Here is a 20,735-nt window from a genome sequence, read left to right as displayed (position 1 = left end):
TCCATAATAGTTTTAACTTGAGCATGAATGGCTAAAATGTCACCACTGGTGCTAGAGTTTATTAAAAGAGCATTCTGGAACTTGATAATGAAATGCATTAAACATCCCTGCCAATTGTAGCTGTTCCAGATTGGAATTCAAGACCAACACAAACTATGCAGTATCAATGTTAAATATTTCAACAAGTAAAGAAAATTATTCCTAGTCAGAGACAGACAGAAGTTATGGTGGTTTCATTGCACTTGTTTTACAACTTTATCCTAAAAAAATATATATATAATAAAATCAGGGGCTTATCTTTTGCCTGTAGTGTTTTCCAAAATGAAAAGGTAAACCAGACAATTTTACTAACAAAATTTTCAAATACAAAGAGTGGTCTATACAAAATGTTAAATGATACAGGGTTGTGTATAACAGTACTGACTGGAGTATTCCCCCCCCCCCCCCTCCTCTGAAAAGAAAAAAAAAAAGGGGCAAACATCAAGACTTCTATTTACAAGTGACACTGGCTCACCAGCCACCGTAGCCTCCCCTACGATGAGGATATCCGTTTCCTTGGAAAGAGGGATTCCCTTGCCAGGTGTAGCTCTGGATAAACTGAGTCCTGTGAACCTGTCTTATTCCCATACCCTGCTGAATGCCCCAAACATTTGACGTCCCTTGCGCCAAGCCGTTCCAGGCCACCTGCATGCTACTGTTGGGGAAGAGCCCCCTTAGCCCTGACTGTGTAACCATACCTAAGCTGCTCGTCATGGATCTGTTCAAAATCTGTGACCTCACTCCAATAGCACCATTCTGAGAGAGATGTCCATGACTGTTTAGACCCATGGGGCGTTGAGGTGTGGGCCACAAACTGCTGCCCGGCAGCACCATCCGGTCCACCCCAGCTAAAGCATTATTCATTCCATAAGCCACAGTTCCAGGCACTGGAAGTAGGCCAGCTCGGCTGTTGTGCTTGCCATTAGCTGTGGAAACAGTGCTGTCTTTAGATTGGTCATTTGTTGAGCTGGTAGTAAGCACTGGGTTGTTCGTGGTGGCCATTTCCAATGCAGGCTTATCCTGACCACAGTCACCCTCAGTCCTGCAGACTGCTGGACTTGCTGGTGTTTCAGTAGAGATGTCAGTTTTGGTTGTGCGATTCCAAGTAGGCTGCGTGTCTGTAGCAGCAGCAAAACTCACTCCAGCGGAAAGTACATGGGTTGCCGGCTCAACCATGCCATGAACAGACAGCTGCAAGACATCATTTGTTTTGGGACAAATTTCAACTTGAGGCCCATCCAGAGACACGGTAGCGCATTCTGCAGTAGATCCCATTTCTACTTGACCAGGCCCAGCCCCAGCCCCATGTGCTTGGGCTTCAGTTGCAGATTCCAAAATAAAATGATGCTCTTTCTGCATTTGGTCTAAATGCAGATGGGCATGAGGAAGAAATGAGGAAGCAGACAGACTGGAAAGACTTCCATCGTTTGAAGAGCTCTGAGGTTGTGTTGGAGCCATGTCACCCTGATTGAGAAGACTTTGATGGGGATTGATTGGGAGAGCTCTAGGTGACAGTTGGCCTGGAGTAGAGTTTGCTTGCATTCTAGCCACCCGGAACTGAGAAATCGCTGCTTTCAAAGCCTCAAAATCTAATGCCTTTTGTGCCTCATTGGTGGAGACTTTGTCTTCCACTGTATGGTGGGATACACATGGGTGTGGATCAGCTCCAAGACTAGGGTCTGTACAAGCAGTGGTTCTGTCTTGGAGGGTAGACTCCCTTCTGGCTGAATGCTCAATGTCAGAGTCCATGTCTTCCTCCCTCACTAAATGAAGAACACAGCAGTATTTGAGTAAAGTTGATTAAGCATCTTGCAGGTATCTAGAAATGTGAACATGTCCTACATAAAAATGAACAGGTCATCAAAGGTATTACACCCTGTGCAACAAGAGATACCAACTAGTAAATCTTTAGTTTTGAATATACCCAAACGTAAGTGAGAACAGGATAATGAACGAAACCATTTTTTGTGTGGTCTAAAGATGGCTTACATGTTGGTGATGCAGGACAGGAAGGCAAGTCTGAAGAATGGTGTTTGTCACTAGCTTCTCCAATCAGACTGGCCATATTATACAGTACATCATCGATGTTTGCAATAACTACACCACTGCTTGAATAATGTGGAAACATCTCAAAACGACGTTCTGTTGAACAAGGTTTAAAAGCATAGGAATTAAAAACATGAGAATGTAAAAACAATCCGATTTCGTTCACTCCTCACGATATTCATGCTAATACAAACCACCTCCTAATGCAGATATCTTAATCTTATACCAACACCATTAAAGCTTCAGCTTCTTAAATGAAGAACTGACAAACCACCACAGCCACCTGAACATCAGTTCAGAGTTCACTAAATGAAATGCATGTACAAGTTGTGTTCTTTTCAATAAAAGGCATGATCATTGCAAAGTCAAGGATGGCACTAGTACAACATAGCCTACAAGCTACAATGCTGTGGCTTTAGGCTTCTTTTCACCTAGAAATAAGGACCAGAACATTGAGAAGAACAGAAGCGCACCTGTGAGAAATATAACATGGCGCTGTCTGATGTTTTGAGCTTGGAGCTTCACCAGACAGTCCAGGTCCGGTGCTTGGTGTGACTGTGCATCACATTCATGGTATGAGAGAAACTCAACAATTTGTTTCTTGTGGTACATTGTGAGAAGGTTCAGGACACTCAGGGCTTCACTACTGGACCTAAGATATTTAAAGTACACATTAATATAAGAAAACTGAGCACATACTTTATATAGTCTGGGTGTTTAATAAAAATCCATTAACATAGCAGTCGTGCATTACGTCTCATCTCATTAGTGCCGGAAAGTGTGGGCCATATAAAAACAATTTTAACGTTGTATGATCAACTTTGTAATGAAGCCAACAATGTTGTATGACCAAATAGACAATAATGTAGGCTCTCTGGTATGTCCAGCAGTATGATCATACAGTATCCTTTTAATCAAAAGGGGAAGAATACCTCTGAGCAAACCTCATTTCATTTGTGAAGGCAAGTGTAAGATTTTGAGTCAGACAAACCTGCTTTGCTCTTTGACCTTTTTGTGAGTTTTACAGTGCACCCGCCATCTCCACGGACTCTCTGGTGTATTAAGCTCCTCAAGATATTGGAGAAGAGCTTGAAGTTTGTCTATAAAAGATAAGCAGGGGGTTCGTTTTAAAGAATTTACCAACAAACATTCCAAATATATAATTTATTACAACAGTTATCCAAAGTGGGCAAAAGATGCTGCAGACTAAGTTAATCACTTTCTTAGCTCAGTACTGATGGTAGAAAACGACACCTTGAGGCATAGCCTTAGTAAGGCTACATGATCAAATCACAACCTGAGCTGACAAGCGTCAAAAAACTGAATGACTTCTCATGCATGGAGGTGGGGGGGGGGGGGGGGGGGGGGGGGGGGTGGATGAGTTATTCATTCATGTCCTGGCTTGAATAATTAATGGACACCTAGCAGTTTTCCTATGTCTGATGAGCAGTCGAAGTTTAAGAAGACCTCACCCTGGGTGATGAAGTCAGGGTTAAGGACAAATTCATCAGAGACAATGAAACCCCCAGAAACAAATAATTCATTGTAGGTGTGGTTCTTGATGTCATCAAGGCTGTCTACTCCAGCAAAGCTTACTGATGGAAGCTTTTTTAGAGACACTAATGCAGGTATCTAGGGGGGAAAAAGGAAAACAGTGCAAGACAGTCATCTTGTAACCGTGCGCTTTTAATTTATAACTAGTCATTTATGTCAGTTTCACTTCATTTGCATATTTATATTTTACAATACTAAAATCACAGGAAATGAGGTCTGACACCTTATGAACATGGGCAGCGATGTCTACATTTTGGATGATTATAAGCAGCTTGTCTTGACTGTCCTTGTTCTCAAGAAAGGTCTGAGGATCACACTCCGAATTCCCAAGCTTCTTTAGGTATTCCTAGAACCATTGCAAAGAGGGAAAAGGGAAAAAAAGCTCCTTGGTATGTCTCTTAATACAGTACAAAGACTTACAAGAGGCATTTAACCATGTGCTGGCAACAGAGCAGTACCTTTATTTCCCAGCACGTGTCACTCTCCTCCTCCACTGAGTGGATGTAGAAGTGGACGGTGTTCTTTTGCACCCCTTCAATGATCTTGACCAGATTGCTGAACACCTCGGGCTGCAGCTGACTGAGAAGACTGTTGATGGCGTTGGAGGCCGGCTCCTCGGGCGTGCCGGCGCTCGCCGGCCTGGCGCTGGACACGCTTTCGCCCACATCCAGGCCCAACCTAGACTGGATTTCTTCAGCAGGACCAGCAGTCGAGCTGTCTAAAGGCTCACCTGGACTGGATCTACATGGAGCCCCGCTTTCCTGCCTCTCAGGGACCAGCACACTCTGCTCTGCCTGACTTTGTCTGCCCGTCTTTTGCATGTCGAGCAAAGGCGGAGGCGGGACCTCATTACAGACGTCCGGGCGAGGTTGCCCCGCCTGCTCTGGCCTACCGTAGGTTGGATTAGGAGGAGGAAGCAGGCCGTGAGTGCCAGCAGGCAAGCCGCCGGTCAGCGGATTCGAAGCAAAAGCAGCGACTGGGGAGCAAAGCGGCGTGCTAACGAGTGGAGACACGGAAAGAGGCACGTCGGAAGGAAGAGCTTCTAGAGCAGAGGGGGAAACAGAAGAGTGCGTGGGAGAGGGCAAAGCTGAGAACGCACATGCCGTTCCTCCATTCCTGCTCTGCTGGGGGTCTAGGAAAACTCTTATACTATCTCTGAATGAGTTAATGTAACTGTGCACAGGTAGGGGCATGTTGAAGTGTGAGACATACTCAGAGAACTGTGCCATAGTCTGTGGTGGGTTTCTGTTGCCATGACTGCTCGAGAAGGGAATGTAGTACACGCGCTCCTCTCTCAAGAGGTCCTCTACCTCAGAGGAAAATTCAGAGATTTGTTTGTCAACTATGCAGTCAACACCACTGAGTGGAGTCCCCTTCTGTTCCTGAGAATGGGAAAATTTCAGTTCATCTGTGAGGTTGGTGTCCCGGTCATCCATGGGCTCCAGCTCATGTTCAGCCCGGACATCGTTGCAGTCAGGCAGATCGGAACACACAAGATCCTTTTTCTCCAGACTGGAGCGTGTCGAGACCACTGGGCTTTGAAGGAAACGAGGGTCCTCCAGACTCTCATCTTTTCGATGGCTGTATCTCTCAGTTTTCAGGCCTGTGCATGAGGCAAGCCCTGTTTACAGCACTGACTGAATTTAATCCAGTTTATACAGATGTGACTCACTCTTAAGGACTAAAGGTTCTTGGTCAGAAAGTCAATTTATTTCATAATTGATACTTTTTTGTTTTGCTCAAAAACATACAATTCCTTGAGCAAGAAACCACCTGGTAATTTCATCTCCTCCTCTCCCCAAAAACAGTTCCTTTTACTAAGCATGTACTCTAATCTAACTGCTCAAATCATACTAATCATTCTTAGATATTTTGCAACCAATGTGTCTTTTATACCTGTTATGGGTATTAGCACCCACGGTATCGATTTCTCTCCAAGCAAGTTCACCCCACGCTGCTGTCCATTGGTGTCTGAACATGGACTGAATGCCTCCAGGCTGCTCAGGCTGCCAGCAGTCTCATCCTGAAATGAGAAGCTTCAGTTAATTCACACTCAACCCCCCACAGCTGCAATTCATTAATATTTTAAATTCAGACAATGAAGAGAGAAAGTAGAGATTTTAAGATCTGAAATTTTTACTGCATAATTGACCTTATGGAACGGAACAATTTCCCAATAATTATAACAAAAACACCCTGGCCGTGGAATATGCATCTACCAGTGCAAGAACATTTTGCATTAAATATTTAACAATACTCTTTAGAAGTTTATCAAACTTCAGTTAAAAGTTAAAAAAAAGACTAAGAATACAATGTTTTGACACTTAGTTTAGCATTTACATAGTAAATTAATCTAATCTGGAAAAAAGATAATGGTTGAATGCAACACTGGAGTTCATGTCTCCAGTGGGCTTGTATCTGAAAGTGCATTCACAAGTATTTTACTAAGACAGAGGAAAAGAACAAGACATTTATGAAAGTGGGTATAAAAACCCATGTTACATGTGAAACAACTGTGTGAAACAGCATAGCAATCATTGTGCTGCCTGTGACCTAATTTAATTCTCATATTCTTGAAAACGTCTTTAAATCAGCACAACATTTAACTTTGCCAAAAGGGTATAGACAAATACCATGCTGTTTCACATAATTTATCTAAAGTTAATTTCCCCCACCAAGAGAATTCTCCTTGCTGGACTAGAAAAAAAAAACCCACCTTTCCAGCCTGCACCTGCGCCCTGTTACCCACGTCTCTTCCCGTCTTCCTCTGTAAAAATTAAACACTGCACCAATGGCTTTCCTCAAGCTTCCATGTGAAAGCCATCTCTGTCAGACTTCGCATTGTAAAGGAAATTAAGGTGTTGCTGATGTAACATTTAAAAAGGGTTTTACCTGACTTGAGTGCATTACGTGTCTGTGTACAGTAGACACAGCGGAATCAAAGCCTTTCCAGAGCACAGGGCCCCATCTTGTCCGTTTCGTACAGTGCAATATACTATCACTGGCCCCATTCAAATATGCACAGTAAACTTTAGCCTACCACAATCTTCCAAAATCTCTTTTTCTGCAAAGTTCTTGCAATTGCACCCAACAATTTATAAACTTGTGTACATGTTAAAAAGGCAACAATGTCTTCTGAAAGCCCCCCTCCCCCTAGAACACCAACACGCATGACTGTACTGCGAGTTTCCTGTCTTCAAAAAAAAAAAAAAAAAAAAAATCTAGGTTTTTTTTTTTTAAGACTTAAATAACTGTCCCCATAGGAACACATTTAAACCCAGTGACCAGCTTTAAAGGAACAGCAAGTTGAAGTACAATTATCAATGATGTGAAAACTTGAATAACAATCTTATTGAATAACAATCTTATCCTTTAAAACTGTAAAGAACCTGAACTTCATAACCTTTCCAATATCATGAGTTGCTATGTCTATGCGCAATTAATACTACACAATACATTTAGAACACAATACCTCAAGATCATTCTTCCCTTGTGCTTCTTGATCGTCATCTACAAATTGATTCCGAAGGTCGATGTCGCAGTTAGTGGGGAGGCCGAGTCTGGTCATGCTATCATAGAGAGCAGCTGTGTCCTCTCCACTCTCCCCCAGCTCTTGCCGCTCAGCGCCGACCACAGACGAGCCAGGTAGTGTTTTATCCAGGTTCTCCAGCATTTTCATGACCATGGCACCCTGTGTTCGGTCCTTCCTCAGGTCTGTGTCCTGGGTAGTTTTGCTGAGCCTGTCCAGCAGCTGCACCACCTTCAGTGCACCCTGAGCCTTGTCCTTCCTCAGGTCCGTGTCTTGAAGGCCAGCACAGCACAGCATGTCAACCGGAAACGGACATGACTGGAGCTCCTTAACTTAAAGCAGGAAAAGATAGAAAAGAAACCCCACACCCCACCACATTTGTCCTTAACTGCAGCTATATGACTTTTCCTCTTTATACATAACATCTGACAATTACGCAACTACTCCAATGATAAAAAAAATCAACTGATCACAATCACAAATTAGCAACCACTTTTAGCAGGATTTCTCCTGCATGGACTGCATACCTTCTCCTCCAATTTCTCCACTGTCAAGTGAAGCCATCTTCTGAAATTTGGGACTGATCTCATGTTCTTCTTCCTCCAACTTCCTTTTTACACCGTGAGCGTCCAAGGCACCTTCTTCTAACCCTTTCTTCTCTTGCTTGGCTACCTTTAGATTTTTATTCATTTGAATAAGCTTTAGAAGTTCCTTCAGTCTCTCTGGGTCAGCTGGAGCCTCGTTTCCATCTTGAATCTCCATGCAGGCCTCAGGAGGACACCAGAGGAGATCCACCATGTTCTTGGCTTTCTCCACAGGCATGGTGAACATGCCGGGAGCATAGAAGTAGGAGCGCACGTAGCTTTCCCAGTTGTACTTTTGCCGTGGTGCAGGGAAGAGCTTCTCCCGCTCATCCAGCTTGTGATCGTAGTCTAGCCGGGCACGCTGAACGAGCTTGCCCTCGCGCAGGGAGCTGAGGTAGTCGTAAGCCTGCTGCTCCACGCCGGCGCTGAGGATGGCCGGAGGGTTAGCGCGCACTTTGTTGAGGGCGTAGTGGAATGCAGGAATGAAGCACCCCAGACGTGGCATGGCAGGGTCCTGAGGCAAGGGCATCAAGGGCTGGCAGGTAGAATGGGGTCTGCATGCTTCACAGCCAGAAAGATCAGTGGATCAAATACATTTTCTAATCACTTGACCGTTGTCCATAAAAACAATGGCAATGGCCAATTGTGGCTTAATATATGCTTCATCGTTACTCACAGAATTTTGACACATCCCGTGCACCACGGTAGATAAAAAGTGCTTGTAGACACGATTTTTTCCAACCAGCACGGCGTTCTTGAAATTTAGAAACAAGATTTTTTTTTTTTTTTTAAGAAATCAAACTGTCAAATTACAAATAGATACTGGATATTTTATTATTTTAAGGCCACATACCACTTGTGTTGGACATTTGTTCTGAAGACAGCAGGAAAAGAAAACCATTGTCGCTCAACGAATTCACCAACACCTGCACATTATGGATAAGTGATAATCTTAGTTAGGTCCCAGGTTAATTATTATTAAATAAACTATTGATCAGACTTATATTTAATTAAAACCTTAAAGAAACTTAACCAAGATCATTGATCATTTTGAATATAAATCGTTTGAACTTCTAGCCTAAAATGAACACAGGCAGAGCACCTAGGTTAAGTGGTACTTCACACCTAAGACAGTGTCTTAAAATACCAGCTCGTCTTCATACTCTAGTCATGACTGCCTGATTCACATACAGCATCAGTTCTCAGCTTCTTTTATATCCAGCAGTTTACCAGCACGCACAGGCCATTACCGAACTCAAACAGAACTAAAATTCTTTTCGGTATTATGTTCTGCATATTCCCAAACACCACAACCAAATTTGATCAACAATCTGTGGGGTTTTTTGTTGTTGTTTCCATCACATTCCAATAAACAATACACACCAGAAAAGAGTGAAATGCAGGCTCACTTGTTCATCCACAAATGCGGCTGCTTTTATTAGCAACAAGAACTCAAGCACTCGTACTCCAGTGCTGATTTTTACTGACCAACAGGAATGGTTTTAGAAAAGGCCTCATTCACATTTAAATTTTATACGGCAATTCAATAAATATCAGCACTGGAGTACGAGCTTCAATACAAAGACTTACCAATCCCTCATCTTCAAGTTTCTGGAACAGTTCAGCCAAGCTCTCCCCGGATTTGTTTTTCTCCTCCACCACTTCAAACAGACTGCAGTGCAGGCCCTTCTTGAACACTGCAAAACAAAAAAGTCATGTACCGGCCTAGAACCTCAGCAAATGTTTCGTCTACCTCCGAATCCAAATGAGCAACAGCAATCAATCCACAACACATTCTGTGAGACATCTCAAATCGGGGGGGGGGGGGGGGGGGGGGTGTATTCTGTCGGTAACTAGCCCAGCAGCAATGAGCAAACAGCTAATGTCTCCCGCATTAGTGCCACAATCGGGATGAGACATTACAGCCTGCAGCGTTACCTACGAATGCTTCTGCAGGCCTTCCACCAACGCAAACGCAAAAGCTAGCAAATCTATTTTTGTTTCATGAGAGCACGATTTAACGTCACACAAGCCCGAGTAAGCGGGCTTAAATCCTCCAAAACCAATTGATGAAAACTCCAGTACCAGTATGAACAGAACAAGCTGCCAGTTGCTCTCTTGTTAAAAATGTGTGCAGGAATTTCAGAATGTGATCAAGTCCCACTGTACCTAAAGCCACAAACACAGATATAGTGATTTAAATCTTACCTTCATGGCTGCCAGAGTAAAGATCCCAGGAGAAGAGAGAAGATGGAATCAGCCCCTTTATTTGGTCCAGTCTCATAACTTTGCCAATCTCCAACCTATCTGGTCTGCAACATAAAATAAACACCTGTAAAACCAATATCTGCGTTATCTGCATCAAAACAAGAAAGGCAACTAAGGGCAAGCGGATGGTTCTAGTAAATGAAGGAACTCACAGTCTGAAAGGTAGAAAAGGTTGCAAAAGGGACCGAAGACTTGTTTGATACACTTCCTTCCCAGCATTAAAAAACTGCCCCCTCCAGACAATATAACTGCGCTTCTCTAAGACAATAGAAGGGAAGTAATTGGTTCAGAACTTTAAGTTGAACTAGATTTACTTCAGCAAAATTTAAGTGAACTTTTGTGGTGCACAACATACAACACAATGTGTAACACCTCACAAGGTTTTTTTTTTCCTTTAAATACAAAACTAGAGCAGACCTCTACCTGTTCCTAATGGCAGGCTGTTGGACCTATAGAACAAACAAAATGCAGATCATCATTTAAATACCCACTTCATAATCTTAGGAATCAACATATCCAGTTTACAGTGTTGTATACAGGATACCTTTGCAAAGGTAACAGTGGCTTGGAACCCACTGCTGTGACCTCTTTGGCTTTGAACTGAAAGCAAACCACAGCATATGGGCACACATGCCGTGGCCTGGATGTGAGCTCATAATCCACATATTCATAGAAATATTGCTGTGAAGACCCAAGACAAGGAGAAAAAAGTTAAAACAAGTACCTATAAACAAATGAAAAAGTCATCCAATTACTTTTTTCATCCTGGACCAAAACTCTACCTGAGTGTACTCAAAGGCCCTGTATGACTGCAGGGAGGTCACTCGGTTAGCGTTCTTTGAGAAATGGCTGTCAAATTTGGGCGTAGGGTCCAAACATCTCGACATGTTGTCATGTATACTCTTTACTTTCCCCTAAACACAGAGGATTCAACACTTGCTTACAACTGACATGGCAGCATTTAATCTGCAATTCTTGAGCCACAGCAGAAAATCTCTACCTTTATTACTTTAAAAACGATCATCTCTCCAGTGGAGCCTGGGTCATAAGGACTAATCTGGAGTAAGTCAGAGAACTGACACAGGTAAACGCCTATAAATGTGAAAAGATAAATAATGTTCATATTAATATATACGCATGCTATTAGTTTAATGATAAAACATTCATTTTCTAGCTTTACCTTTAGAAGGATTCCCCAAAATGTTCATCCAGCTGCTTCCAACTGACAAGCCTCGCTCACACACTAAAGGGACCTGAAATACAAACAGGAAAAGTTAAACAACATTCATTGTTGTTCTCTGTACCACTGTGGAGTCCCAGCTGACAAATGTCATCAAAATAATGCAATAATTTACATGACTGACGATATTAAGCATCATTATTCTATTGCTTTCAATCACCAAATTGGCACATGATTTATGGCTTTTCCTTCACTTAACCTTTTCCTTTGTACAAGCATTCTAATATATGGTTGGCTGGAAATAAAGCAAAAGACGGGACTGAATCAAAGTAGGGTTTTTTTTATTTAAAGTTACTAATTAAATTCACTCATCGAACCGTGCACTAGCCTAAGGTTCTCTTGCATTTGAAAGCTGTCAATGATCCATAGATGTAAATCTTGCCTTAAGCACAGGCAGGTAAAATGGTTTCTCTTCTTGTTGCAAATTGATGTGTACACATTTTTCAGTACACAAATATTTTTTCTCTTAAGTTTCAGTGTGCTTCTATATTTCACATTTATAACAAGTACTTTGGCTATGCACTAGCTTTGAGCTGACCAACACCGTCAGACACTGCAATAATTAAATGACTAAATTAAGAAAAAGCATCATCATTCAATTACTTTCAACCAGGCAATTGCCACATGATTTATGGCTTTTCCTTCACTTAACCTTTTCCTTTGTACAAGCACTGTAATCTATGGTCAGTTGGAAATTATACAACAGAAAGGACTGGATTTATTATCGCTACTACTACAATTTTTTTTAAAAGACTTTAAAAAGATGAACAGATTTTATGTCTGGCAAAGAATGCTAGGACACATGCAAATGAATCAACTCATGTGACCTACTCTCCGGTAGAGTGACACATTCACAAGCATGGCCAGAAGGTTGATAACATGTCAGTTTGTAATATTTGGTTTGCAACCAAAACACATAACCTGTATAGATGTTAACAGTGTTATGTAAAATGAATTCTGACATCAGTTTATAAATTGTTTTGGGTCCAAAATCGAGTGCGAGAACATAGGGGAAAAGTATTTATTTTGTTATTAATAGGGAACATTTGCAAACAGGTGTAAATTAGGAGGTGCCAGAGAATGGAAAACTGAATTTAACTTGGCATAGTTGAATAAGGAGTTTGGTACATGGAACTGACACACCAAAAACCTCAATCTCTGCTGTCACCACCTTCAAATGCAAGTCTCGCACAAGCAAAATATGGACAAATTGGACCAACTGCAAAAAGTCCAAAATCGGGTACTATGCAGTACACGCTTACCTGTAATAGTAGTAATACTATTTTTATCACATATTTAGTACTACTTCCAAATAAATCTGGAACATTTCGGACACATGACCATTACAGCTGAATGCTCAGTGACCTTTGTACTAAAAATAAGTTTTTGGCTGCAATTTGGGATGCAGACCTAGACTGTTACATAATTTTGACCGATTAATATTTACATCCCTAAAATTTGCATACACCAGCCCAAGTTCTACACCAGGAAATCTCAACATGGACCTGCACACCTGAATCTACCAGTTCTACATGTATTGTGAAGAACAAAAACAATGACAATGGGCATGGCTGAAATTTGTATTTAACAGGATGCCTGACAAGTTGTTAGTTTGCTCTGCACATTTCACTCTGGACAGTTTCCCAAACCTTGGGCAATATCGAGAAGGCTTCCCTCAGCATTTGGCAGTGAAAAGAGGGGCAGTTGCACCTGCTACTGGCATCACAAGCCGAGACGCCACCTCTAAGTAGCTAGCTAGCCATAACGTGCAATGCGATTTTATGCCCATTGTTGGTTGAAGTGAAATGAGCCAAATGAGCCACAAAATTTAAATTTAAATTTACTTTGTGTTAATATCGAAAACAAGTAGCTATTATAGACAATGTTAGCCACTAACAAGCTCCAAGTAACTAGGTAGCAAAGCAAACAAGGAAAATTAGTACCACAGGCCAGCTTAATTACATGGAGATTTATTTTATTTTTCTGCCTGTTTCCTATTCAAAGAAAACCTGTAGTGTCAAATCTAGATACAAGATGCTTTGCTGATACCCGTATGGTAAACTTCTAATTTATAGTTCATCAACAATACATAACTAACTAACTAGCTACTACATTCAATTGCTTAGATATCTCCACTCAACAGTTTTCTAAGTTGTTTTTAAGTGATTGATATTTGAGAAGACTAGTTCATCAGTTTAAAAAAAAAAAGAAAAAAAAAAAGTCATTTCCACTTTAACGGAAACAAAACCATCAAGACATTTAGTCAGTTAGTTTTGTTTGAAAACTGAAATATCCCCCAACGCAGGCTCAACAGTTGGATGCCCAAACGCTTCACGGTCCGCGCCTCAGTTAGCTGGTTTTGACGTGTTGATAGTGGTAGCTCAGTGGTTATGGTACCTGACTTGTCATCAGAAGGTTGCTGGTTCAAGCAACCCACCACTGCCAAGTTACCACTGTTGGGCCTCTGAGCAAGGCCCTTAACCCTCAGGTGCTCAAGTTGTACTCAGTCATACTTGTAAGTCTCTGGATAAAAGCGTCAGCTAAATGCCATAAATGTTGATTCTGTGAAAGCCATTATGTTGCCTCGTCATAAAGCATCCAATCAGAGCAAAGGTAATCATCTATTCATTGACCTGCCAAAAAAAATGTTGTTGCTATGCATTTTAAGCAGCCAAAATGAAAAATAACATGGCCATTGGCACCAGGAAAAAGGAAACGAGCAACTGGCAGGCAGTCGGACCAACTGCTTAACTAGATGGTGTCAAGAAAGCCACGTAATTACACGCAAGCTGAAGCAGTCCCCTGGACAAGACCTGACGGTTTGGGGTTTTTTTTGTTTGTTTGTTTGTTTGTTTTTTTAAATCAACCATATACATGGCAAATGTGACCTAAAAATCATTGCTACGAGCTACTGTATATCAACTCAACTACCACGGAGTTTCTTTATCTGCCTGGCAACATCCTTGGCTTGGAACATCAGTCAATGAGAAACGTATTTGTGTGCATCGTCGCCACTGTCGAGCCGTGAACACCTAGCCTTTCATTTTTGTCTTGTACGTGTTGCTCGTTTTTCCTTTTACGCCTTTCTAAAAAGCACTCTTAGAACTTTCATGTCAGTTAGTCGTCTTAACTGTGGTGTTATTTTTTGAAAGGTGGATTTAAACGAGAGGTGAGCAAATGTTTGGAACCATGCTGAATATGTTTGAGCCTTACCTTCTGGGTGTCACAAAGCACGAAACAAAAAGATTCTGTGAGCTCTTTTTCAGTGCGCCCTTCCTGTTTCAGTTCTTTTCTCTTCTCAATGAACTGCATAGGAACATGGCAGTTTTGAAACCATTAGTTGTCATCAAGTTCATCCAACCCATATATGAAATATATTAATAATCTGTTAAATCTGTGTTTCATAACGTTACATCATATAACAGCTTCTTAAATGTGGAAGAATTGCCAACTGTGCTTCTGCCAACTACACAGATGAAAAGTGTGTCACTTATTTTGCTTCACTCACATCTTTCTCCAGAGGTTCACTGTGGACTAGGCGAGGTTTGGAATACACAAAGTTTCCAGTTGAAGAGGGATCCTTGTAGCTAGAGGTGATTATTTTTAGAATTTCTGCACACTCTCTGGAGTCTGAGGACAAATACTGGAAGAGAGCTAAAGAGAAACAAGACATCCAGTTAACAGTCCACACTCAAATACCTACTACTTTGACCACTTTGACTCCCCCGCGCTATTTTTTGTTACTACTTTATTATACTTAAATTATTCAGATACCATAAAATTGAAATAGAGTACATTAAAAACAAATTGAGAAAGGGAATTTATGCTCCTTTTAAACTGCTAAATCAAAAATAAAAGTAAGCCATGAAGAAAAACTATAAAACAGACCTATATCAGATGACTTAATGCTGGCCTTTATATCACACTTGTAGCAGGGTAAATACAATCTTACAACTAATTAATAACACACAAGTTGGTACATTCTGTCTTTAAAATCAGTACCTAAATGCACATACCTTTATAAAAACACTACCGTTGCCCAAATCCCTCCAAAGCTATTTAAAATAAATATTCCACCATTTTCTTCAACCTAACTTCTACCAGATCTGTAGTGCATGGTCAATCACTACAATTTCAACACAGTTCCCTCCCTGTACTTAGACAAGAATGGAGAAAAAAAAAACTCACTGATTTGACAAACTGAACGAACACCTAAAGGTCAGTCGATTGATGCTTATGTAATACACATTACTTATTTAGTTACTTACATGAGTTCTACAATCATATTGGTAAATTAAGATGTAAATTTCATCTATTCATTAATTCCCAAGCTTCCACTGCAAGTGTACCATGAGACATGTTTTATGTTCTTTGCCAAGTACAGGGAACCATGTTATTAGCATGTTATTCTTCTCCATGGCAACTGATCATACATCTGCAGTGATTTAGCTTCCCTCCACCCCAAAAAAGTTCTCAATATCAAAAGCCCACATTTTCCAAATATCTGCAATCATGATTTTTTTTTTTTTTTTTTTTTTTTTTTAAACAGTCCAGTTCTCAAACTATACACACTGATTACAGTACAAAATCTTAAGAGCAAGTTCCCAAGATCTACATTAGTCCTAAACTTATACTGGAGCTCATATTGTGAATCAAGACTGACAATTTAGTCCAAGTTTAAACTTTATCTAAGAAAGGCTTCAGGATTATTAAAACTTAGCAAGAATGTTGATCTATGCCCAGAAACTATCTTAAAAGCTTCACTCAAAGATCCACAAATCTATTCAGTTCTCAATTATATTACTGATAATGATCTCTTTGTAAGTTCAGGTGGCATATTACTACTTTATCTGTGATCTGCATTCTTTGTATTTCCCCTCTTCAATAATAGACCCCCACAAAAAAATCGGCAGGGGGGGGGGTCCTCCCTCACAGGCTGCCAATTCCTCCTGTCCTCCAAGTCTACACTTCTATTTTGCGACAGGCAGATGTAGTTTCTGATATAAATAAGGTGGGGGGAGGGGGACATGCAGCAAGACTATCTAAACAACTTTTTAAAAATGTAATCTTCACCACAGGGTGCCCTGTATCTTTAGGATTTCAGCACTATCCCTAAATAATAAATAAAAACAGTAAAGAAAAGAGAGCAAAGTGACAAGTTTCAAAGCTAAGCTAAACAGGAAGTCTTAAACTTACACATGCCACTCCCTGTGTAAGTTTCATATTTACCAATTTGATGTACCAACCTCCTTCTTGAAAATGAGAAAAAGCAGAGTAAAGATTTGAGCTACCCAGCCTAATGTAGATAAATTTTTGATTAAGCTACAATCACAAAATCTCATTAAATACTTTAAAATACAATTTTATGTATATTAGTTATGGTTTATGTAACCTTATGAAAAACACCAGAGATTTAATAGAGCGCACGGCTTGTTAGATTTGCACCCAAGGACACAGAGCAATAGCTGAACATCAGGTGAGTTTGTTTTAATTTTCCATTATTTATAACCTAACCAGCTTCAAGATACTCATATTGAGAATTAGTTTGCTACATAAATATAACCAACTGAAGTCAAAGTAAAGATTTTGTTTAGGTTTTTGGAGGTTTGGTTATACTTGAACATGTTTGCCCACCATTGTTGTTGCCATAGCAACAGAAACAGCATTAGGCTTCAATGGCTCCTAGCCAATTTCTGTGGCTGAACTGTGTTCACCTATTCTCTCACTCCTCTGTTTGCTCATCTAACTTCAATTAATACAGTATTGGAAGAGCTACTAAGCCCTTAGGATGGCATTAGGGATTCCTGAGGGAAACAGTGAAGCAAGTGGGTGAGGGCATATTTTAAAAAAAGAAAAATAAAATGAATAAATAAATAAAAAACCCTACCAACAAGTAGGTCAGAGTTGTAAATAAGCGGCAACATGCCAGCATGTTTGAGGAGTCACGTGCCACAGTACAAGAGAACAAGATAGAAAAAAAATAACTCAAACGTGTATAGAATGCCATCTTAACTTGTTTACATTTGTTGAAGTTGATTCTTTTAGAGTACCCATTTGATTGGTTTCCAGACAGTAAGTTACAAGTACCATGAGCTATGGTTGAATCATTTTTTGACAGTTAAGTTAGCTTTCTTTGTACAATAAAGTTGTGGCAAGCAATTTAAAAAGACTTCGGCTTGATTTGTAGCCTCATAAGCATGACTACAGAACTGGCTTTGAGAAAGTGGAGTTTCTGATGGTGCATACAGAGCACAGGACAATCTTGGCACACCCAATTTCAGAACATCATAAGAATATACTCCAAGATATTAAGTTAAATAAAAGAGGATGACATTTTTGCACTACACTACCAGAATCCAATATATGCAAATGGTGAAAAAGCAAAGCAAAAAAAAAAACAAAACAAAAAAAAAAACAAAACTAAAAACCCACATTGTTGCCATCATTTCTCAGGTATAACAAAGGCGTCTGCTTCATCAAGGCTACAATCAGTACCAACTACATGACCAATATACAGGAGGTTTGCACATTAACAATTTCATAAGTCTCCCCCACAAAAGTATTAACAGCTGGTGACATGGGCCAAATCTGCAGGCTCCTTGAAATCTATGATTTTTGCAGGCAGTTATTGTTCCACCTTGCAGGATTTTTGACTGTCGTTAACGTGACTGTGTGGCAACGATGACAACACTATCTACCCAGGTGTAAACGGGTGTGGCGTAAGAGGCCACCTGTCCCATGGCACGTCCATAAAAAAGGGGGGCTCACGGTAAAGAGCTGGATATTTGAAAAATAAAAATATGTCACTCGCACGCAAACAGCCAGCCATGTGTCTAGAAGACACCGTGTTAGCTACCTTGATGTATGTAGGTTAAACCTGTTGGCTGGCTGGCTGGCTAGCTAAACAACTGCCGATATGATGTAGGGAAGTCTAGGACGCTAGCTAGCTGCCCGACTCTCAGAAAGTAGAGTTAACGGCCTAACGCAATCCCGTCGCAAAATGTTCAAAACACAGCCCCTCCAACACGTAGCCCTCAGGCTAAACGCAAGCGAGAAAGCACCTCTCTTTTCTTTGTTCCTCCTCGGAATCTGAAAGTTGAGCCGCGGCGGTTCCTCGGCTAATTTGGCAGGCACTGTGGAAGAGCTAATGCCTTTCGCGTCAGAGCCTCTGCCCTTCTGCGTCTCTGGACCGTCCTGAAACTGGGATGCCAGTTCTTCTTCACAATCTGAACGTTCGCCATCTTGGTTCGAGGAATTCGCGGCGTGCGACGGCTCCTGAGCACTTCCACCCCGCGGGTGCCTCTCGCCGACTCTGCCGCTACGACATTCCATTTCGAAACTATTCGTGAACCTCAGACATTACCCAAAAGCGTCTTTTCCACCGCACCGCGAAACCTTCCAGTGTGGCTGTCCACTTAACACAACACACAACCCACATTCTCAACCCGTACCCGCCATGGCATTGGTGCGGTGTGACGTAAGGAGGATGCTTCTATGGGGCCCTCTAGTGGCCACTGTGTGGCCCTTCGGCACATTAAATAGAAGAGGGCTCTTTGACTCAGGTGCCACAAATCACCTAAATAATAATTGCAGGTTTTACCCCGCTTGGAATCGACTTATCTGAAGCAGCCACAGTGCAATATTGTTCGGCAAAATGGTAGTTTGAACTTGATAATTGGCATGGCGTTTATTCTGATATAAGTGACGCTGCTTCTAAATAGACATTTCAAATAGAGATAATAGCTACCATAAAAGCAGCCCGTATTTAGTTTGGTGCAATCAACCTCCTGAACAAGTAGCTTCTGCCATAAGCAGCTCTCCAGAGGGTGCACAGACAGAGAAACATGAGCCAGCCTCTTCCTCGAGGGAAACCCCTGTCAAGGAAGACTAACCCAAAGGAAAAGCGGCAGCATATGTGTTCTTCTCTTGTTGACTCTGATTGCATCATGGAATTCCTAGTGTGTTCTGAAAGGTTCAAGGCCACCTGACTTCTGAAGGCATAGCCTACCCTACCAAAACCAATCTGGGCAGAGGGTCGGAGGTATTATGTGTATGATCTATGCAGTATATTTACTACACAACAGAAAAAAAAAGTAACTTTATTTGCCATTCTGTTCATGTGACAACATAGTTTTACCCAAAGTATGAACATTATAGTCTGATGTCACTATTGTGACAGTTAAATGTCTGGATTTCAGGAGCAAGCTTTTCTGCAGCAGGCTTAATAATATAAAATTATACAGTGGTTTGACTTTTTTTCCTTTTAATAACAGCTGAACAAAGATTCACTCCGCTGGGGTTGACATTAACCCAGTTGCTCCCTGGGGCACTAATTAACTCTACAATCTCACACACAGTACAGACAAACAATATAATCTGATGCAAGCCTGGCTTCAAGACAATGCTAGTTATTTCCCTTCTTTTAAAGCCAGCAAATGGTTGACAAACAGACATGCAGCAGTTAAACACAAATTACTTTGCACACTTTATACCTTCTTTGAACGCTTACCTGTCCTACTCTCAACTCTCTGTTTTGTTTCTGTTATAGTGAGATACTCACTACATGCTAATGGTATATTATTAAACTATGCTGGAAATTCATGTTGTAGTATTATTGCCTTTACTAGCCAAATCCCAAATAATCTCAAAATGTAATGAATTCTAATAATGTAGATTAATTTCCCCATTAAGAATATTTACGTGGCCACAAGAGGGCAGCAAAAGCTTTGCTCTTTGGAACCAACACCTAGATAAGAACAGATGAAATTGAGCACTAGAAGTGCAAGAATTTACTTACTGTTCGGTGTTAAGAACCTTAAAGGAACTCTGATCCTGAAGCCACTCGCTTTAATATAAAAAGTTAGAGATTAAAAGAAAAAAAGAAAAAAAAAAGATTTGTAGTAATCTTCTCTCACTCATTAGATCATCTTTAAACATTTAGTGGCTGAGACACTGCAAGGAGGGATAAGTCCTCTGACTACCAATGCATTATTCAGTGGACCATTAAGGCTTTCCGCTAATTAATAGTGATACATTTTTATAATTCCATCTTTCCAGAACATTCTGTTCATGCTAATGGAACATTTCCAGCAGCAAGATGGGTTGTGGAAAACCAGACAAACTGCTGTCATATTAGATTTTCGTGGGTATCGATGGGCAATAAACAAGATAATTTGTGAAATTGTGTAAATATGCAGCTGGGACAAAGAGCAGTTCAGTTAGATGCTACTGGTTGCTATTTAACCCACAACAAACCCACCAGACCAAAACTGGGGGCATGTGTGTGGGAGGAGTGTATGGGTGTGATCAGATTTGATTGCCCTCCTAAACAAAACTGAATAGTGCAGTGGTGTGCCTCCAACTGATAATGAATCCATTAGGAAAACAAGAAAAGTGTTTAGGTAATGTAACTCTGTAGATATCACTAATAAGGAATGTGAAAACGCAAACAGTATTTTCACCATTAACAAACGGT

At 40.9% G+C, this 20,735-nt stretch overlaps 1 protein-coding gene across 3 annotated transcripts; it reads right to left on the bottom strand.

Annotated features, from left to right (window-relative positions):
• Nucleotides 1-32: 32 nt before the first annotated feature.
• On the bottom strand, nucleotides 33-18,742 carry tasora (transcription activation suppressor a). Of its 3 annotated transcripts, none has more exons than XM_081705679.1 (24): nucleotides 18,322-18,742; nucleotides 14,769-14,914; nucleotides 14,474-14,566; nucleotides 11,201-11,273; nucleotides 11,021-11,112; nucleotides 10,803-10,934; nucleotides 10,565-10,701; nucleotides 10,438-10,469; nucleotides 10,173-10,278; nucleotides 9,961-10,064; nucleotides 9,343-9,449; nucleotides 8,606-8,678; nucleotides 8,429-8,506; nucleotides 7,696-8,313; nucleotides 7,112-7,500; nucleotides 6,356-6,406; nucleotides 5,536-5,662; nucleotides 4,098-5,242; nucleotides 3,863-3,985; nucleotides 3,558-3,717; nucleotides 3,077-3,185; nucleotides 2,559-2,737; nucleotides 2,029-2,181; nucleotides 33-1,802 (listed from the first exon to the last, which is right to left on the bottom strand). In XM_081705679.1, exons 1-24 carry the CDS (start codon nucleotides 18,590-18,592, stop codon nucleotides 511-513), a joined length of 5,790 nt encoding a protein of 1,929 aa, XP_081561805.1. In that variant the 5' UTR covers nucleotides 18,593-18,742; the 3' UTR covers nucleotides 33-510. The 3 variants fall into 3 exon arrangements, with proteins under 3 accessions (XP_081561805.1, XP_035376057.1, XP_081561806.1); XM_035520164.2 differs by having other exon boundaries at nucleotides 10,444-10,469; XM_081705680.1 differs by lacking the exon at nucleotides 6,356-6,406.
• Nucleotides 18,743-20,735: the final 1,993 nt, after the last annotated feature.

The sequence above is a fragment of the Electrophorus electricus genome, chromosome 22 (assembly GCF_041902795.1).
Source record: "Electrophorus electricus isolate QZ-2024a chromosome 22, ASM4190279v1, whole genome shotgun sequence".
Classification (NCBI taxonomy): domain Eukaryota; kingdom Metazoa; phylum Chordata; class Actinopteri; order Gymnotiformes; family Gymnotidae; genus Electrophorus; species Electrophorus electricus.
This window is presented reverse-complemented; position numbering and strand designations above follow the sequence as displayed.

Bases quoted from the DNA above. Each gene is read 5' to 3' on its own strand.
- tasora (XM_081705679.1), bottom strand. From the start codon at position 18,592: ATGGAATGTCGTAGCGGCAGAGTCGGCGAGAGGCACCCGCGGGGTGGA. The intron at 11,113-11,200 runs GTAAAGCTAGAA...TCACATTTATAG, and splicing joins TTTGGGGAATCCTTCTAAAG to GCGTTTACCTGTGTCAGTTC. The intron at 2,738-3,076 runs GTTTGTCTGACT...TAAATATCTTAG, and splicing joins AAGGTCAAAGAGCAAAGCAG to GTCCAGTAGTGAAGCCCTGA.